This window comes from Xiphophorus maculatus, chromosome 11 (assembly GCF_002775205.1).
Source record: "Xiphophorus maculatus strain JP 163 A chromosome 11, X_maculatus-5.0-male, whole genome shotgun sequence".
NCBI classification, from domain to species: domain Eukaryota; kingdom Metazoa; phylum Chordata; class Actinopteri; order Cyprinodontiformes; family Poeciliidae; genus Xiphophorus; species Xiphophorus maculatus.
The window spans coordinates 3,898,983-3,917,249 of NC_036453.1; the positions used below are offsets into that span (position 1 = coordinate 3,898,983).

At 36.6% G+C, this 18,267-nt stretch overlaps 1 protein-coding gene across 1 annotated transcript; it reads left to right on the top strand.

Moving 5' to 3' along the window:
* Positions 1 to 835: 835 nt before the first annotated feature.
* On the top strand, positions 836 to 17,573 carry LOC102216449 (protein unc-119 homolog A-like). The gene is made up of 5 exons (XM_005813280.2): positions 836 to 1,613; positions 13,565 to 13,678; positions 14,884 to 14,983; positions 15,096 to 15,268; positions 17,038 to 17,573. Exons 1-5 carry the CDS (start codon positions 1,361 to 1,363, stop codon positions 17,148 to 17,150), a joined length of 753 nt encoding a protein of 250 aa, XP_005813337.1. The 5' UTR covers positions 836 to 1,360; the 3' UTR covers positions 17,151 to 17,573.
* The last annotated feature ends 694 nt before the right edge of the window (positions 17,574 to 18,267 follow it).

The window sequence follows — 18,267 nt, forward strand, 5'->3', positions numbered from 1 at the left end:
ATCACAATGTTGCAACACTTGTTTTGTCAACTGCCCTTCCTTTTTCCGCCAGCGCAAAAATGTGAGTTTTTGACAAACTGATGTAAAAGGTACATGAAATGTGACATGGCAATTCAGATTTAGGTTACAAGTTTTTGTTTTCTTACATTTGAAAAACAGTTTATTTGATTTGTGGTGTCCAGACTGTCACAAAACAATCTGATATTGGACACATAAAGGCAAATAAATGTGATTTTAAAATTCTCTTTATTCAGCCAAAAGGTTTGTTTCTGAAACATGCCTGTTTTAACCAAACATAAAGTCAAATATCTGCAGTTTCTGTTAAAGTTTCATAATTTTATTGAAAGGAACTGATTTATAAATATTTTCTCTTGTCTGAATTTGTTATTTTTTTGTTCCTTATATGAATTATTGTCATTTTCGTTCTTAAAATACCAAAATTTACTCAAGTAATTTCTTGGATGGCTACTTTTTTACTTTAACTTAAGTAAAATATGTTAAAGTAGTGCTGCTCTTACTTAAGTACATTTTTGTGGACTTTGTCCACCTCTAATGTTTATTTTGTATGTTTTTATTCTTTTACATTCATTTTGTAGAGGAAATGATTATACAACATGGAGTCCCTTTTTGATGCTGGGTCCAAAGGGTTGTCCTCCCTCTTTTTTTCAGTTCCAGTGCCTCACCAGTTCGCTAAAATGAGCAAATATTCTGTTTTAATCCCTCCAGTTTCCAGAGATTATAACATATGGTGACCCAAACACCAGATTTACTTTTTACATCAAGTAAAAAAAAATGGCGCATTGTGTTTTATCGTGTGGATTACAGGAGACTACTTTATTTCTCCAGAGCAATCCACGCAATGCAAATGTTTTGAGGAGCTCAGACACAAAGAGTTATTCATCATGTTTATTGCTGTGCGCACTGATGGCTTGCAGCGCAGACGGTGCGCAGATCCACCAGCCGCTTTCTGCGCGGCTGAACATCCCACCCCTCCTCCTCCTCTTTCTTCTTAACGGCCGCAACCATCTGCCGCCTCTTTTTCTAATTTCTAACCCAGCAGATTATTTCCCTCAGACGTCTACTTGCACTTGACACGACCCAAACATCGCTCCCCTCACGGAGAGCAGCTGCGCGAAGGAGCGGGAACAGAGGCAGCCCGCACCGCGCAGGAGGAGGACCGGGGTGCCGCGGACCTGCAACCCGACAGCGGAGGTTCATAAAGACGGAGCGGATTTGAATTAAGGACCGGATAACAAGCAGCAACTCTGCAACCTTCGCTTAGGGAGGGAGGGAGAGAGGAAGGCAACTGTTTAGCAGATCTTGGAAACCCTGCGTGAGGTGAGGGGAGGGAGGGAGGAGAATGAGCTATTCTTGTACCAGCAGAGGCAATAGCCAGGACCCATCAAACGCTAATCCAGCCAGAACCACCGGAGGCACCGACGGCGGCACGGACAGCACCGGCAACGGCAGCCCGAAGCAAACGGCGGTGATGAAAGTGAAGAAAGGCTGCAACTCGGCCGAGGTGGAGGTCCCGGTGACCACGGAGGAGGAGCTGCTGGGGAGGACGGTGATCACTCCGGAGGATGTTCTGGGCTTGCAGAAGATCACAGAGCGTAAGTTCACGGCTGCTGGTGCGCGGGGAAGGGAGGACAAAGGTGCTGGAAATGTGTCAGATCCCGTATGAGTCATGCATCACGTCATTGTTGTGTCCTCTTATTCATGTAATGTATAGGCCCTGTTGAATCACAAGAGAAAATACCTCAGACTGAACCTGCTCTGCTCTGTTGACTCACATCAAACCCACTTTGTGAATGTTACACCAAAAAATGACCTGCTGAGGTAGAAGTCAAAGTTACCTCCCACTGGAGATGGTTACAGGAGTAATAATCACACAGGTAACCATTATTTAGGCATGGAGTGTTTTAAAAAAGAATCCGTTAATTAACCTGCTTAGTTTTTATCAGGTTACATTAACAGAACTCAGTGTACATTATCTGCATTTTATGCAATTTTTTTTACTTGAGTACAAACATTTTACTCTAGCAAGAGCAGAACTACTTCAGCATATTTTTACTGAAGTAAAAGTAAAAATTCTACTCAAGTACTGAGCAAATGATCAAATTTATCATTTAATATTTAAAAATTATATTACCAGACAGACCAAAATATAAAGTTAAATTAATATTTTGGTATTTTAAGGACAAAAATTACGATAATTCATATAAATAACAAAACCAGACGAAAGAACATTTTCCAAATTAGTTTCTTTCAATAAAGAAACTTATGAAACTTTAGCAAAAACTGCAGGTTGTGTGTTTGTATTTTTAGTTTAAATGTTTGTTTTAGTGGGTAGAAAATCCAGAAATTTTACTCAAGTAACAGTAGAGATACTTCATAATAAAATTATTCAAATAAAAGTAAAAAAAAAAAAAAAAACTCCTAAACGTAATTTTTTTCCAAAAAAAGTAAACGTATACTTGTTACTACCCAACTTTGATTTTATGAGAGACCAACTTAAAGTTTTGCAAATCTACAAAGAGAAACTTGATAAATCTTTATTTGTAATTTAGGACTCCACAATAGAAAGACATTTAATCACAAAGCTGTTATCTGATATTCCAATGACAATATTGACGATCAATTACCAACATTTTCTGCAAACTTTTTAATTTCAATCACTAAAAATGTGAGGATAAAATAAAGCGTTAAGAGTCGTTATTGGATATATAGTGCAGATCAAATCTTTTTCTGCCTCTCAGGTTTTCTTTCTTTGATTTAATCTTATTGACCTTCATCCATATATACTCTGAGCTTCCCTGTAAAGAAATGTTTTCCCACAGCATGATACTGCCACTCCCATGTCTTACAGCAAGGATCAGGGAAACTGGCTTGACTTCCTGTCTCGGATCAATTTATTTTTATTTTCAATAAAATTTGTTTGGATGTATTGAGCTTCACATGGCTTCTCCCATAAGTCACAATTACAACAAAGAACTAATCAGACTTGATTAGAGCAATAAGCTGTGGTTAGCAATAATGTGCTGCACATTGTAGAAATTAATATTGTTGTTAGTTTTCTTTCACAAAGAGCATTTTCAAACAACAGGAGCTCCTTTGTCTTTCTTGTTTGTCTTAATCAATAATCTATTAGATGTTCAAAGCTTGTTGTTTTATAATCTTCTGTGTTGGTCCTATTCTGTATCATGCTGTTGTGTTCACTAATGTTTTCTGACTAATCTCTGAGGCCTTCATTCAACAGTTGAATTTATGCTGAAATTAAATTACACATACAGTTAAATGCACGCTACACTTTTCAGATTAGTTTTGGTTAATTTTTTGGCTAAAAAAACTAAAACCATGTTGAATTTTCTTTGACTTCACAAAAATGTGCAGCTTTTCCTATACAGAATCTCAGGAAAATCTACTGAATGTGATTGTAACTTTATATAATGAGCTTGAATTCTACAAGAGGAATAAAAAGAGGCCTGATCAAATCCATCCAGTCATTAATTTTGCAGCAATTTTTCATCCACAGTAAGCATGTGGTGACAGTGGAGATAAAAAAACCCTAAATATTCAAATTCAGAATTCAAGTGCGTTGGACCTCCTGACCTGCAGGGGGCCCTACGTGGCTGTAATGTTGAATTTTTTTTTTTTATCTGACTTGCTTTGTTAAATTACAATATCTGATATTTCTCTTTTTCTACTTGACAGCTAAATAATACTTTATTGTATTGTTTTTCAAAAACATAAACAATATAGAAATTAAAAGTTGGAAAGAATGAATGAATTTACCATCAGCTTCTCCCTTTACATCAGACAACCTACTTACATTTTAAATAGTCTTATTCATCCTGGTTTCTCTTTTCACTCATCTGATTTTATAAGTTTAGTTTTTTAATAATGTCACAGTTGAATCTGAAGGAAGCTGGCAGAAAGCTCTTATGTAGACGAGAACACCTACATGTAAGTTAGCTAACAGGTGGCAGAAGGACATTTGACTATTTAAAGGCTGCTTACACAACCTGGCTACAGAGTGTTATAACATACAAACACACTGTTGGACTTGCTTGCACCTTTTTAAAAAGGCAGTTGGAAGTTTAAACTCCATAACACTGCTGACGTTTTAATTGAAATTTAACATTTTCATCAAATAATTGTACATGTAAGAGATGACACAAGGAGTTCTTGTCTTTTCATCTTTTCTTCTCATTTCTTCACATATTTACAGACTAAGCAGGAGGATAAGTTTCTGATTAATCCTCTTTGTTCCACTCTAGCAATCAATCAATCAATCAACCAATCAATCAATCAAGGTTGTTTATATTATCGGTCATTTCAGCAACAAGCAGAGTCCAGTAGTAACCAGTTACATTTACTTGAGTAACATTGTTGAAAAAATTTACTTTTAGGAGTATTTTTACTTTGCTGTATGTTTTACTTTTACTTGAGTAAAAATATGTTGAATTACTATAGCTGAGTATAATTTTTGAGTATTCTGCCCACCTCTGGAAACAAGGCAGTTCAAAGTGCTTTACAGGGTAAAAACAAAAATAAAAAGTAATTGAGAAATCCATAACAAATATTACATCTTCTTGAGTTCTATCATCAAATATGTTGGTCAATATTCCATTTATTATTATTCAGGTGTGTTTTTTGTCTTGATTTAAATAATCTCAGTGTTTCGGTTGTTTTGCAGTTTTCTAATAATAACCACAGCTTACTCAGCTCGTCTTTACTCACAGCCAAAATGTCTGGTATCTTCTGTAAGCTGTCTAGTGTCACTAAAACAGCAGCAGCTGTGAGTAAAGCGAACCCATCAAATTTAAACCGGACGCGTATTAGTCTTAAAAACTGTCACTTTCCTGGCGTCATCGCTTAGAAGCCAGAGGAGGCATGTGAGAATCACCACAGCAACGCGGATACGCGCTTGAATCGCTACAGCAACATGAAGCATCTCCCTACTGGTTACAGCCAAGCAGAGCATGCATCTCTGTTCTCCCACACACTTCCTGTTTTCTCCCCCCGTTTCACAGCGGAGCGGCTCTCTGATGAAACGGAGACGGACCCCCGTCTCACACGCTTTGACAGCAAACCTGAGCTCTCTCCCGAGGAGCCGCTGAAGCCGCTCTCTTGTTTTGTCTGCGTCTGTTTTGTTGCTGCCACGAATCCTCAAGTGGCTGAAATTGAGTCCCTCTCTGAAGCGGCACGATGGCACTGGAGAAGCTAAGAGAGGACAGAAAACAATCCTAAACCACAGAAATGTTTCAGCCTGAAAATCTCACCAAGTATTTTTTGGCCTCGTTTCTCATCCAAATATCTTAGCACACTGGAATAAAGACAAAACTTACATGTAATTTTCTTTACTAAGATATAGGAACTGGTTTTAATTAAATAATTCCAGAATTTTGACTATTTCCACTGGTAGACTATTTCACTTACAACATGGGAAAAATGCCTTGTTATAAGTGAAATACTCTGCCACTGGTAGTACTTTTTTAAAATCAATATTAAGGAATAATTTACTTAAAGCAAGCTCCTGTAAGGTATGTTTATCTTATTCCAAGTGAAATAAGATATTTGCACTAGAAACTAAACCAAAAACACTTGGTAAGATTTTGTGTCATTTTGAATTCAAATTCAAAAATACTTTATTGGTCCCACAGGGAACTTATATGTTATTGTAGTTATTGTAAACAGTGATGGCTGCTGGCAGGAAAGATCTCTTGTAGCAGTCTGTATTACAGCGAATCAGAAGAAGCCTCTGACTGAACATGTTCTGAAAAAGCTTTTAGCTTCTGCATAAGCATCTCCCACCTGATCCGTTTAATTAAGTCAAGTTTTAGGAATTAATTAGGATTTTTGCACAGATGGTATCGACTTTCTGGTTTGCAGATGGTTTGATCCAAATATTTTTGACTCCACTTCCCATTTTAAAGCTGTTGCATCAGTTGTCCAACTCAGAACATCATGGAAAGATGATGTTCTGCTGTTTTTGTCTTTTGCGATATATTTGTTGTTTTCCTTTGAGATAAAAAATAAATGTATTACACAAATGACAGCTAGATAGAGCAGAGGACAATTTTCTGATACCTCAATGTCATCCAATTTGCAAGTTGTCAGTCCATCTATACATCCTACTTCTACATTTCCAGCTTTGAATATTTTTAAAGACCTTGTTCTCCTTGTAATTGATTTGTCAGATGTTTTCCAAAGATCGCAGACAAAAAGTGTTGTATTATCACTATGCATGCTGAAGCAGAGTTTTTGTTAATCGGTATACATACCTGTCGGGTTGGCTCAAGCAGCGCCATCGTCGTGGGACGGGTTCAGCTGACTGTGACAGAACAAAGCGGCTTAAACAGGGGCGCCTCTTTGTGCCGAAGCGTCCATCTGTCCATTTTCTTTAGCTTCCTAATCTTTGTAGGGTCTGGAGTCTGTCTCCAAATGACAGAGGGTGAGCCCAAATTAATTCCCAAAAGCAATTAGAGCGGCCAATTAAGCACCTAAAACTAGGGCTGAGTCATTTTATAAAAATATACATTATTCAGTAATGTTGGTGAATGTGATGTGTGGTAAATAAATAATGAACAACATTAAAGCTGCATTATAACACATGTGTCAAACTCAAGGCCCGGGGGCCAAATCTGGCCCACTGTAACTTTTTATGTGGTCCTCTAGACTCCAAATTACAAGTCTTTCCAGTTTTTCACAAATCTGCAAATTTTCTCAAAATTGGTCAAAAACATTGAGTTTCAGTGACCAAACTTAGAATGAGTTTGACATCCTGTTATAACATAATCATTACAAATTATGATTATCTGTCATAGTTTGTTATGAGACAGATAATATGTGAAAAGATCGATCTTCTCCACCTCCTCCCTGAACTGTTATTGAAGAAATACACTGCTACTGATAAAAAACAACCAATCAGAGCCAGGAGGAGGTTCTTAGTGCTGTCAATCATCCTCATTTACTCACTGCTAAATGCCCTAAAGGCAGAGAAACAACTTATGTTTACAGGAAGACTATTTATTCGCTGTTATCGGTGGCTACGCTAGTTAGCATTAGCATTCACAACAGGCTACTCTATCTGCATTGTAGCAAGGAATAAGGGAGGTGAGGGAGATTAACCTTATTTTATTTGTGTAGCAGATGATTTTTATAATTTTCTTTAATTTTAAGAGTGAAAAACAGTTTAAACTCATCTCAACAATTATTCCACATCTGATTCCCTCTCACTGAAGTTGTTTTAAATATTTGACCCAGCCTTTGGTTTTCTAAAAATAAACCCTTCTCTCTTAATTCATAGTTTATTTCTTTAATTTCAAGCAACATTTTGTATACAACTTGGATTGGAAGGAGTTTATTATAAGTCAATGCTGTTCAGAACTCCACTAAATCACACATTAATCAAACTATGAGAACTGGATCTTGACGGAGGAAATTTGTTTTTATTAACTCCAGTAGCCATGTTAGCGTCGCAAACAAAGCAGAACATTTACAATCATAATATCACATTCCCACACCAACTGATATTTTACATACAAACAACGTATATATTCTCACTATTAATAACCAAATGACCCTCCCATACTGTCTGAAATGGTAACAGATATACAGTAATTGAAAGTTAAAAGCCCCAGAGTATTGTTTATTTTGCTCCGATACCCAGATTAGCTATAAAATTCCCATAATTTGGCTTTTTGGGGTACTTTTTTTCTAAAATGTAACCTTGTTCTTCTCAAAGCAATGAGTCTTTTGTCCTGGTTTCATCTGGTACCGTCCACGCTGCACTCCTCCATCTCCCTCCTACATACCGCCCCCTCTCTCTGCTGATTACCTGGATTTGCCTTCATTGAAGAAACTAAACCGGATTAGTCCACATGAGCTGCATAAGTGCCTTCTTTCTCTTATCCAAATGCCTGGAGTGTCTTTGTTGCCATATTCTCTTCAAGTGATATTGGAAGAAGTGAGAAGAATTAAGCTGTGATTGTTTTTATTGTTTGCTTGTTTTAATTTCCAGGTTTAGATGCAGAGACAAATTACTCCCTGCAATAACATTTTACCCACATCTCTGTTCTTGCATATTTGCTCAATGTAGTTTTCCTACACGGTCTTGGAAAGTCTGAAAAAATATGAAAAAATTTACATTTAACAGAGAAAACACTTAAAATTTCAAACTTTATGTCCTATTCCAAGATAAACCCTTTTTTTTCAAAATTAGTGAACTTTTAAAATGATTTAAACTTAAATTTCCACCTATTTGCTATGTAACAACTTGCTTTTTTTCCAACTAAGTGCTTTTCTGGAATTTTGAAACTCAATTTTTTCTTCTGTGTTTAAATCCAGATCCAAAGTTTTTAAACTGGATTTGGTTTGTAACCAATTTGTATTTTTTTGGCGTTTTGAAAAAATGGTGCATTACTGATCACTCAAAACCCAGAATAATCCAGTCCAGATCAGCAATAATGTTACAGATGTAAATATATTCAAAAATATTGACAAAGTGCTTTACTGTTGAATCAGATGCTTCAGCACTTTGTTGCTTCATGATTAGCAAGAAAAAAACAATAAAATACAACTAAGGTGTCATAAAATACAGCTGGAAACATTTTAATGTGGAATTTGGAAATGTAAATATCATAGAAACGCTGCTGTTAGTTATGCAGCCTCATGTTATTTTTTGACTTTTTTGAATATATGAGTATATATAAATAACTGCATGATGGTAAAATAGAGAACTACTGTGATTCTTCAAGTAGACATTCAATATTTCTGTTTCATTGTTGATCTTTTGAATTTAATGTTTTTAAAATGATATATAACCAAACATGCTCTTTTTTTAATTTCATGTTTTTTTAAATAAGTGATGTATTCACACATCCTAAAGCAGAAGTTGAGTTTTGTTTCTATAAAGAGCAACTCATGAAGTGGCCTTAAATAGAGACAGCACAAAAAGAAGAAATGAAAGACAAAAATCTCTTTCTTCATTGTTTACAAAGTCATCTGGATGTCGTTGGTAGTGTTTCTTTTGTTTGTTTTTCAACGTAATAATCCTTCCAGATGTTCATAAAGAAAAATCTCTAATTTATTCCAAAATTACAAAAAGAAAGTGCCTTGATTTCTGATTAAACAATTAGCCATAATGTAATATGAGAACTGCAGTTAGCCCCATAAAATGTGATATAAACAGCAGAAACTCCCAGTAATGGCGGATGAACCTATTCTACGACTGAACTGGGACACACTAAACTAGATCCCATTATCAGTGTCAGCTGTTATTTTTGCCAGCAGGCATGTTGAGTTTATAAGCTCTTAATATGGTTTCATGTGCCTGGAAGGCTCCTCCAGCGTTCACTGGCAGCTAGAACAACATTTGAACTGGATCTAGAGTTTAGATTGCCATTTGTAGTGAAGGAGCACACTAAATTATTACAATTATTTTAAAATGAATGTGGCATTGAGCAACTTTATAGTCGAACATTTCCATAAGTAAAATCTAAATGGGTGTTTTCTCTTTGGCTTGGGGCGTTTCTATATGTTCTCCCTGTGCATGTTTGGGTTCTTCCTGGGTACTCCGACTTCTTCCCATAGTCCAAAAACTTCACTATTACGTTAATTGGTCTTTTTAAATTGCTTGTCCTGTGTGCACTCCAAAAACACAAAATCTCACCAAGTATTATTGGTCTAGTTTCAAGCAGAAATATCTTAGTGCACTAAAATAAGACAAAACTAACTCATAGGTTATATTTTCAGAAAGATATAGGAGTTGTTTAGAGTCAATAATTGCTTAATATTAATGAAAAAGTTCTAGTTCCATTCACAGACTTTTTAAATTGTAACATGGGGAAAATGTCTTGTTAAAAGTTAAATAATCTGCCAATGGAACTAGAACTTTTTCATCAAAATTGAGGAATTATTTACTTTTAAAAAATCTCATATATCTTGCTGGAAAGTTACTTGTCTTATTTTAAGTGAACTAAGATATTTCAACTGGAAACTATAAAAATTACGTTGCCAAGTCTCGTAACTGATTGTCTTTGTTCCTGCGAAGGTGAGAAGGATGGCGCTGTTTTGTAAATGTGACTGGCCACAAGACAATAAAACCAGGAACACGTCCTCTAGGGCGTTTTGGGTTATTTGCAGATTTTGAAAGAATAGATTATAAGCAAGAAAACACGTCACCGACACAACGCATTGAGTACAGCCGTAGCTAAACCTGCATTCCTGCTGCATGCTTTGTGGCGTAATATTGTTCAAAAACAAAAGTCCTGCAACTCACCCTGAGAAACTTTCCACCGATATCTTCAGACTTTCTTTTGGGTGACCCGGTTTTAAGCCATTTATCCATTATTATTTATAAACACAATTCTCTGGTAAGCTAACAGTAGCATCGCGCTAAGAGCTAACGTAACGGCAAATAAACGGCTGTTTACATGCAGTACCTGGCGGACCACTAGAGGGCGCCCGCGGACCACAGATTGAGAAAAACTGACTTGGCTGCTATACTTTTGCTCTAAATTTACGGAAACGTAAAAAGGTCGTAGTCCCTTTTTGGTAACATGAAGGGGTGTGCATAAGACTGACAACACCTGTCATAAACATGAAGGAGTCTTCATAAATGTTTACAACGGTTGTCATTAAGTGCCTTTCTGTAAATAATGACACTTTTAATGCAAATCTGACACTTTTAATGCAAATTTTAATTGAACATTGCATTAAAAGTGTCATTATTTAACAAATAAAGCAAAGTTGACACATTTAATAAACTTTTAATGCAACCTTTAGTGCAACTTTGCATTAATAGTGACATTATTTACCGCTTCATGACAGCAGTCGTAAATATTTATGAAGACTCTTTCATGACAGTGTCACATCAGTCTTATGCACACCCAATCAAATAAAGTGTAATCAGGTTTTGTCTTGAAATATTATACCCAACCAAATACTGCATTCAAACTTTCTGATTATCATCTTGAAAATGTTTTAATATTTGATATATTGTGCTGCCGTAAATAATAATTAACAGCAGAGAATAAGATGTGCGTGTGAAAAATGGCGTGTTGTAACGCTGAACAGACAGTCTGGAGTGGCAGCTGAATCATTCCTGATTGAAGAAGTGGTTTGCCAACCAGCTTCCTGTTTCCAGAAGCAGAGTGTCACCCAGCAGCTCATTTCTGACTGCTTATAGTCACATTAGTGTCATAAATCGACTCAATTGTAGCAACCAGACAGTTGACTGCATGCTTTGAAATCAAATCCTGAACACAAAAACACAGAGAGGCCTGGTGAAAGCATGGCGTGTATATGGCTGTTTGCTGTCACACCAGAGAGGAGAGCAGGCGGTGAAAAACTGCAGCTTGCTTCAGTGGTTTTCAGCCGCAGGTTGTCCTTGGGTGGCTGTGTGAGGAACATATCCGAGGTCACAGACACAGACTGTGTAAATTACAGTAAACAGCTCAGACTGACCTTTATAAGCACACAGAATTCTCACACACAGAACAAACTCGCTGTCTCTAATTTAGCATTATTGTTTTCAGGGGTTTTCATCAGGAGGCTCAGAGACGATGATTAGTAGTAATTTAGCAGAAGAATGAGCCAACAACGTAGAGACTGGGGGGGTGTACTCATCAACAGTTGTTTACGTCGAAAACAGTTTGTCTTGGTTTGAATTTTGCTAAAACTGTGTGAAAATCCAGAGGGTGTGGATGGATTGCAGCATGCAGAGCTGATGTGTTTAGAAATGCTGAGCTCTGCATTCAGACTGACAGAAGAGCAGACATCAGAATAAATTACTTCTTCTTCAAGAGCGTTTACCCCCTGCAGGGAAAGGAGTTGACAGCATCCATGGACTGAGGATTAAGTTCATCTTCAGGGCTACATCAGTAGAGAAAATTAAAAAACTTTTGGAGAATGTTGTCAATAGTCCTCTAAGGTTTCCATAAGTGAACACATTCGGTCATTTACTCTTAAAATGTAGGAACATTAATGAACTAATTCAAAGAAAATAAAACATAGTAAACCACTTCTTATTTAATCAATCAAGTTTATTTGTAAGGCAGAGGGGGGTGCAAACTTTTTGTCACATGGGACAAAAATGATCCAGCTAACAATTTTTACCCACTCAACAACAAACAACCATGTTGATGGTTTTATATATATATATATATATATATATATATATATATATATATATATATATATATGAATGTTTTTTGTGTGTACTCTTAGCAACAAGAATAGGACATGGGTCGCCATTCTCCAAAAACTTTTCCTTTTTATTGGAGTTTACTAAAATTTTACGAAAAAGTGCAACAAAGCCATTGAACATTTGTGATCCTGCTTACTATGAAATTTTGTTAATTTAGTACGTTGTGTTGTACCTTCCATATTTAGAAGACTTTCTCTGTATCTTTTTTGAGCATTTCACTGTAAGATCTGTTTAACTGCATCGACCTACAAGTTTGAGCTGCCATTTTTGTACTGTGCCCGAGGGCCGCACGAAATCACATTGTGGGACACAAATGGCCCCCGGGCCACAATTTGGACACCCCTGGTTTATGGCGACGCCGATGCACACCCAGTCTCAAAGTTCTTTTGTCGGCAGAAGAAGATTCTCTGGATAAATACAATTCAAAATGTGTTTCAAACAAACTCACAATCAAAAACAACCATTATATGAGAGATGCAATTTGTTGTCAGATGTTAGGAGTCTAATTTTCTCTGTTATAACATTGCAGAAACAATAAAAGACAGAGTTAGCATTAAAATAAAGGAAGAGTTACTGAGCAGGAGTTTAAGACAGCTGGTGGGTTGACTGTCCGGTCAGAGCTGCCATCATTAGCAGTTAAATCATCCCTCTGAAGCTGTTTCCTCCTGTTTCTCTGCGCCGGCAGATGTGGTTGGTTCTTATGAGCTGACACAGCAGATAGCTGGAGGAGACTGAGCATTTCCAGAAAGAGAAACTGCGAAAAAGCTCACAATCCAATGAGAAGGATGAGCAGACGCAGCACCAATAGATGGATGTGGCATACAAAAACACAATTACTCACAAACTGACCCTCTTTTACTCAGATGAAGGCCAGTCCGCTGTGACCTCCAGCCTCTGAAATGTTTATATTTCATGGCTTCTGACGTGATCGGCATGAAGAGCAGCAGCATCTGCATGGATGTCGGATCAGACAGAAAGCAGGAAGTGTCTGCTCTGTTGGGGAAGTCTAATAAGCAGTGACACTGCCTGGTAAGGGCAGGGAGGATTAGAGGAATAAAAATAACTCACTTGGCTTTCTCTCTGGCTGCTGGTGTGTTTGTGCTGATGTTGTATCTGTCTGGAAAGGCCTTCTCAACACATTCTGCCAACATTATTCAATAAAACAAAAAAAAGAAAATATTTAAGTTTTTAACAAATGTTGACTGGATAAAAATAATTGATTTTGGTGAATTCTTATAAAGCATTACATCTGTTTAGTCGTTCACATCTTAATTAGCATGCAGCACTGTTCCCTTTTTGTGGTCTTATTTTAAACATCTTCTTCTTCTTCTTTATGTTTTCCTCCTGCAGATTATCTTTGCAGCCCAGACGAGAATGTTTTCAACATCGACTTCACAAGGTTCAAGATCAGAGACATGGAGACGAGCACAGTGCTGTTTGAAATCACCAAACCTCCGTCCACAGGCGAGTCCTTGAGCAGCTGACGAGAGCTGTTTTAGTTAATCAAATATCAGAGCTGTGGTATACAAACAACAGGGTTTAAAAAATATATTTAGCTACGGAGACATTACCCTAATGCGCATAATAGTATTTTTTACTTGTCCGGTTTATAAACTTTGGAAAAATATAGTATTTCACAGAAAAATAAAGAAAAATAAAAGCAATAATAGTGTTCAGTTGGACAGAGATTAACAAATAGGAAATTTTCCCTTCATTTTCTAGAAAGAAGTAGTTTTACCCCTTGATCTTTTTTTACTTTTGTCCTGTCAAAAATTCTATGTATTTTGTAGGAATTTTTTTTTTAATGAAGCAACAGTACATAGTGGCCATTTTGTGAGGTGGAATGAAATGTATAAATCAGGGGTCTCAAACTCCAGTCCTCGAGGGCCACAGTCCTGCAGTTTTTAGATGTGCCACAGGTACAAAACACTGGAATGAAATGACTTAATGACCTCCTCCTTGTGTAGATCAGTTCTCCAGAGCCTTAATGACCTAATTATTCTGTTCAGGTGTGGTGCAGCAGAGGCACATCTAAAAGTTGCAGGACTGCGGCCGTCGAGGACTGGAGTTTGAGACCCCTGATATAAATGGTTTTGAAAATATTGCGAAATTTAAAAATGGTGTGTTGGTCCCTGTGACAAAGTGGTTCTTTACTCAGATGTTCTTAAATAAAACCTAGTAAGCATATTTCTCCGGTATTTAATCTAATCTGTTTTTTGAAGTGCCTAGAGACTCGTTAGTGAAGAAAATTTAGTGGTAGGGAAACTGACATTGCAAATCACCCAGAAAACCGTTTCTATGGGGATGATTTTCTTTTAACACTTAAACTTCTGAGAGTTGGGAAATGGATGGATCTAAATAAAGGAAAATGTGGGGAAAAATGTGATCATAGGTCACAAAACATTTGAGCTCAAGATGGAGGAAAGCACTTTTTAGGACTTTTATTTTTCATAAATTTGGAAAGCATGTCATCTGTCCACGAAGTCTCAATAAGACTTTTTGAAATTTGTGGTTACAAACAAAAACAAAAAGGCTTCAGGGGATGTGAAAATCAAACCTTTCTATTGCATGTTTTTTTGGTTGCTATTGGTATTTGAGCATTTTTAGCATAAATTTTTTTATGTTGAATGTGAGAGTTTTATTTATTTTGAAACTGGTTTCCATCTTAGATAAGTCAGGAGAGAAGAGGGATATCGACCTGAACGCCGGCCGTTTTGTTCGTTACCAGTTCACCCCTGCTTTCCTCCGACTGCGGCAGGTTGGAGCCACGTGAGTATAAATTAATCTGCATTTACAGTCTGCAGTAGATTGAACTAAAACCTGTGCTGTAGTTTATATCGCTCATAAACTTTTCATCTTTTCTTATTCTTCATCCATCCAGCGTCGAGTTTACAGTCGGTGACATGCCGATAGAAAACTTCCGGATGATTGAGAGACATTATTTCAGGGAGAAGCTGCTCAAGAGTTTCGACTTTGAGTTTGGCTTCTGTATGCCCAGCAGCAAGAACACCTGTGAGCACATCTACGAATTCCCACCTCTGTCAGAGGACACCAGTAAGTCAGCTGAAACATTACACAGCAGCACACATTTATCTACCTCTCTGGGTAAAGGAAGCTTCAAAGATGATTGAACATTTTGCAAAATCAGTTTGTTAATAAGCTTAGAATGATAGTGAAGTTTCAGGGTTTCCTCCAGTGTATGATAAGCCTGGCGGGCCACCAGGCTTTAGTGGTACCCCCACCAGGCTAGAAATAGTTTATTTACTATTTTTTAATGTCTGCATTTTTTAAGACTTTATTATGGTGGCTGAGAGATGCAAACGGCTTAACCAGCAGCAAACAAGTAGCATTTTGTTTGTGATTGCAACATTTTTTGAAGGTTTTAGCCTGTAATTTCTGTTATTGCAGCATTTTTTGTTTGCATTGCTTTTCCATTGTATTTCTTTTTTTACATGTGTTTACAATTCATTTTGCCGTTTGCTTCATGTTTGCACTTGTCAGCCACCATATTTTATAATTGGTGTTCAGGTACTAATCTTCCAGTAACGCATAATTATCAAGAGATATTTTCACATTTTTTGTCAACTTTAAACATTTTTTAACTCAAAAACACAGCGGGCCGCTGGTTGAATTATGAGAGAGCTGCATTTATGTTCATTTATATGTTCATTCAGTTAAAAATATTTTAGTCATCAACCTCATGGGGGCGACAGAGGAAAGGTTGAAAGTTTTTCCCGTAAAAGAAACAGTGTAAGACATTTTGCAGTATAAATCTATAATATTAGCGCCGTTTATGCAAGTAATGCCTTCTTAAGCATTGAAAATGGAAAAATTTAACGTGAAAAAACAGGGAGGATTTTGTCAATGAAAGTAACTCTGGGCTGAAAACGTAAAGCTGAACTTGGTCAGATTATATCAAGAACTATGGAAAATCAAAATCCATTTAAATATAGATGTTTTTATTTATGAAGCATTTTAAAAAGTCACATTTGGCTAAGGTGATGTACAGAAAATAGACAAAATAGAGTAAATAATAGACACCCTAATGGAGACAAAGCACTTACTATTAGAAAAAATACAAAAGACATGAATAAGAAGAGATATTTGCTGAAATATAACTATTTAGGTAATGCTGTAAAAAAAAAACTATTTGCGTTCTTACAATTAGTTCAGTCTTTTCCTTTGCTGTGGGTTTTAAATTGGTTCTGGATTGTTTTTAATTGTTGGTTTGTTGGATTGTTGGTTCTGGATTGTTTTTAAATCGACATTTAAAAGCATTAATTTATTTTAACAAACCACAAAAATTGTATTACAGAGTCCAAACATGTGACTTAATAAGGTGGAATAATGCAGTCCAGATTGTATAAGTCTAAGTGTTATTTATTTTGAAATAAAACTGAATCACAAGCCAACGTCAGTGTTTCAGAAACAGGATTAGTCCTGTAATAATGGAGATGTTTGTGATCTGGTGAAATTAAGGTCAAACTAGACACAAAATAAGTTTTGGAGTCTTTATTCCCAGATTACTCCACAAAGTGAACCAGCATTAAATGTAATTTGGAGTGCATAGAATAAAGTTTAAAACAAACAAACAAACAAATAATGACAAAGTAGACTTCCGTGATCACTAAGGGAAAACAGCGCACTCTAGAGGTGGTACATTGTATGGTCTTAATTTCCACTTTGCTAAATGTTCTTCAGGTGAAAGAAGGCTGACTTTGTAACTGTCTTTATGTGACTCTGAAGGTTCAGGTCAGAGTTCATCACTAAAATCTAGGTTATAAACTATAACTTTAACGTGTTGATTCTGCACCCACCCACAGTCAGAGAGATGGTCCTGCACCCCTACGAGACGCAGTCTGACAGCTTCTACTTTGTGGACAATAAGCTGGTGATGCACAACAAGGCAGACTACTCATACAACGGCGGGACATAGAGATGGCGCCTTCGCCGCAGGAGACAGGTGGCTTAATGGACCGACCTGTGGGACAGCCAGAGGACAGCGTTGGCTTCAACTTCCTGTCTTTCTTTTGCTCTGTTTGTCTTTCTCCTGTTGAGACGACTCCATTCAGCAGCAGATGGGTTTGTGATAATCTGAGAGTGTGTTTGTGTGTAAGAAGCTGCATACACACAAACACACACACATGGACACAGACACAAAGTGTGTTTGTAACATAATAAACCAGCAGAAAAGCGATGCTTACATTTCAGATGGTTTTTAGCCACGTCATAAAAAAAAGTTTTCAAATAATAATAGAAACTATTTTTTTTATTCAGGTAGATAATGGTAGGAATCATAGAGCCTTGTAAAAGTATTCATAACTCTTGACTTTTTTCTGATTTCATCACAAAATGAATTTTCCAGAAGTTATTGCAATAAATGACAATATTTTCAAGTAAGGGAATAAAAATGCAAGAACACATTCTCAAAGATCAATAAACTTTTAGCACTGGAAATGGAAAACATCTTAAAAATAGAAAATAAATAAACAAAGACAACAGAAACAACAGTTAAAATGAATTACGAAGTCTCTGTAAATAAAATTGTCCTTCAAAAAAAGAGCTAGCTGACACCGATTTAACCCACTGAAGACTTTTATCATCCAATTTTTATTAGAAAGAGAAAAAATGGAAAAACAGTAAATAATGCAAATTGAAATTAATGTGCTTGTTTTAATTTATCATGCAGTTAATTGATTTATTGCTTATTGCGACAGGTCTAATCACAATTTTCTATTGTACTTCATGTACAGCATCAGATTCAAAGTCAGATTTGCTTTTGGACTTTGACTAGGCCATGCCAACACATGGCTATGTTTTGATGTAACTACAGCTGTATGGTTGCACAAACCTGTTGCAGGCTCCAACAGGTTTTCTTTGCCACCGCCACGTTTCATCATGGGGTGAAACCTGTAAAAAAAAAAAAGATATTAAAAATATTATTTCCACTTCAAAACCATCCATAGAAAATCCAAGTGAAAATATAAAGTATGTGGTTGTAATGGGACCAAATGTGAAGAAATTCAACTAGTATAAATACTTTTTCAAGGCAC

What these genes read in the sequence shown, in the direction of transcription:
- LOC102216449 (XM_005813280.2), top strand. Translation starts at nt 1,361, where the DNA reads ATGAGCTATTCTTGTACCAGCAGAGGCAATAGCCAGGACCCATCAAAC. An exon ending in CACCAAACCTCCGTCCACAG is followed by an intron (nt 13,679 to 14,883) that starts GCGAGTCCTTGA and finishes TTTCCATCTTAG; the next exon opens with ATAAGTCAGGAGAGAAGAGG. An exon ending in ACCTCTGTCAGAGGACACCA is followed by an intron (nt 15,269 to 17,037) that starts GTAAGTCAGCTG and finishes ACCCACCCACAG; the next exon opens with TCAGAGAGATGGTCCTGCAC.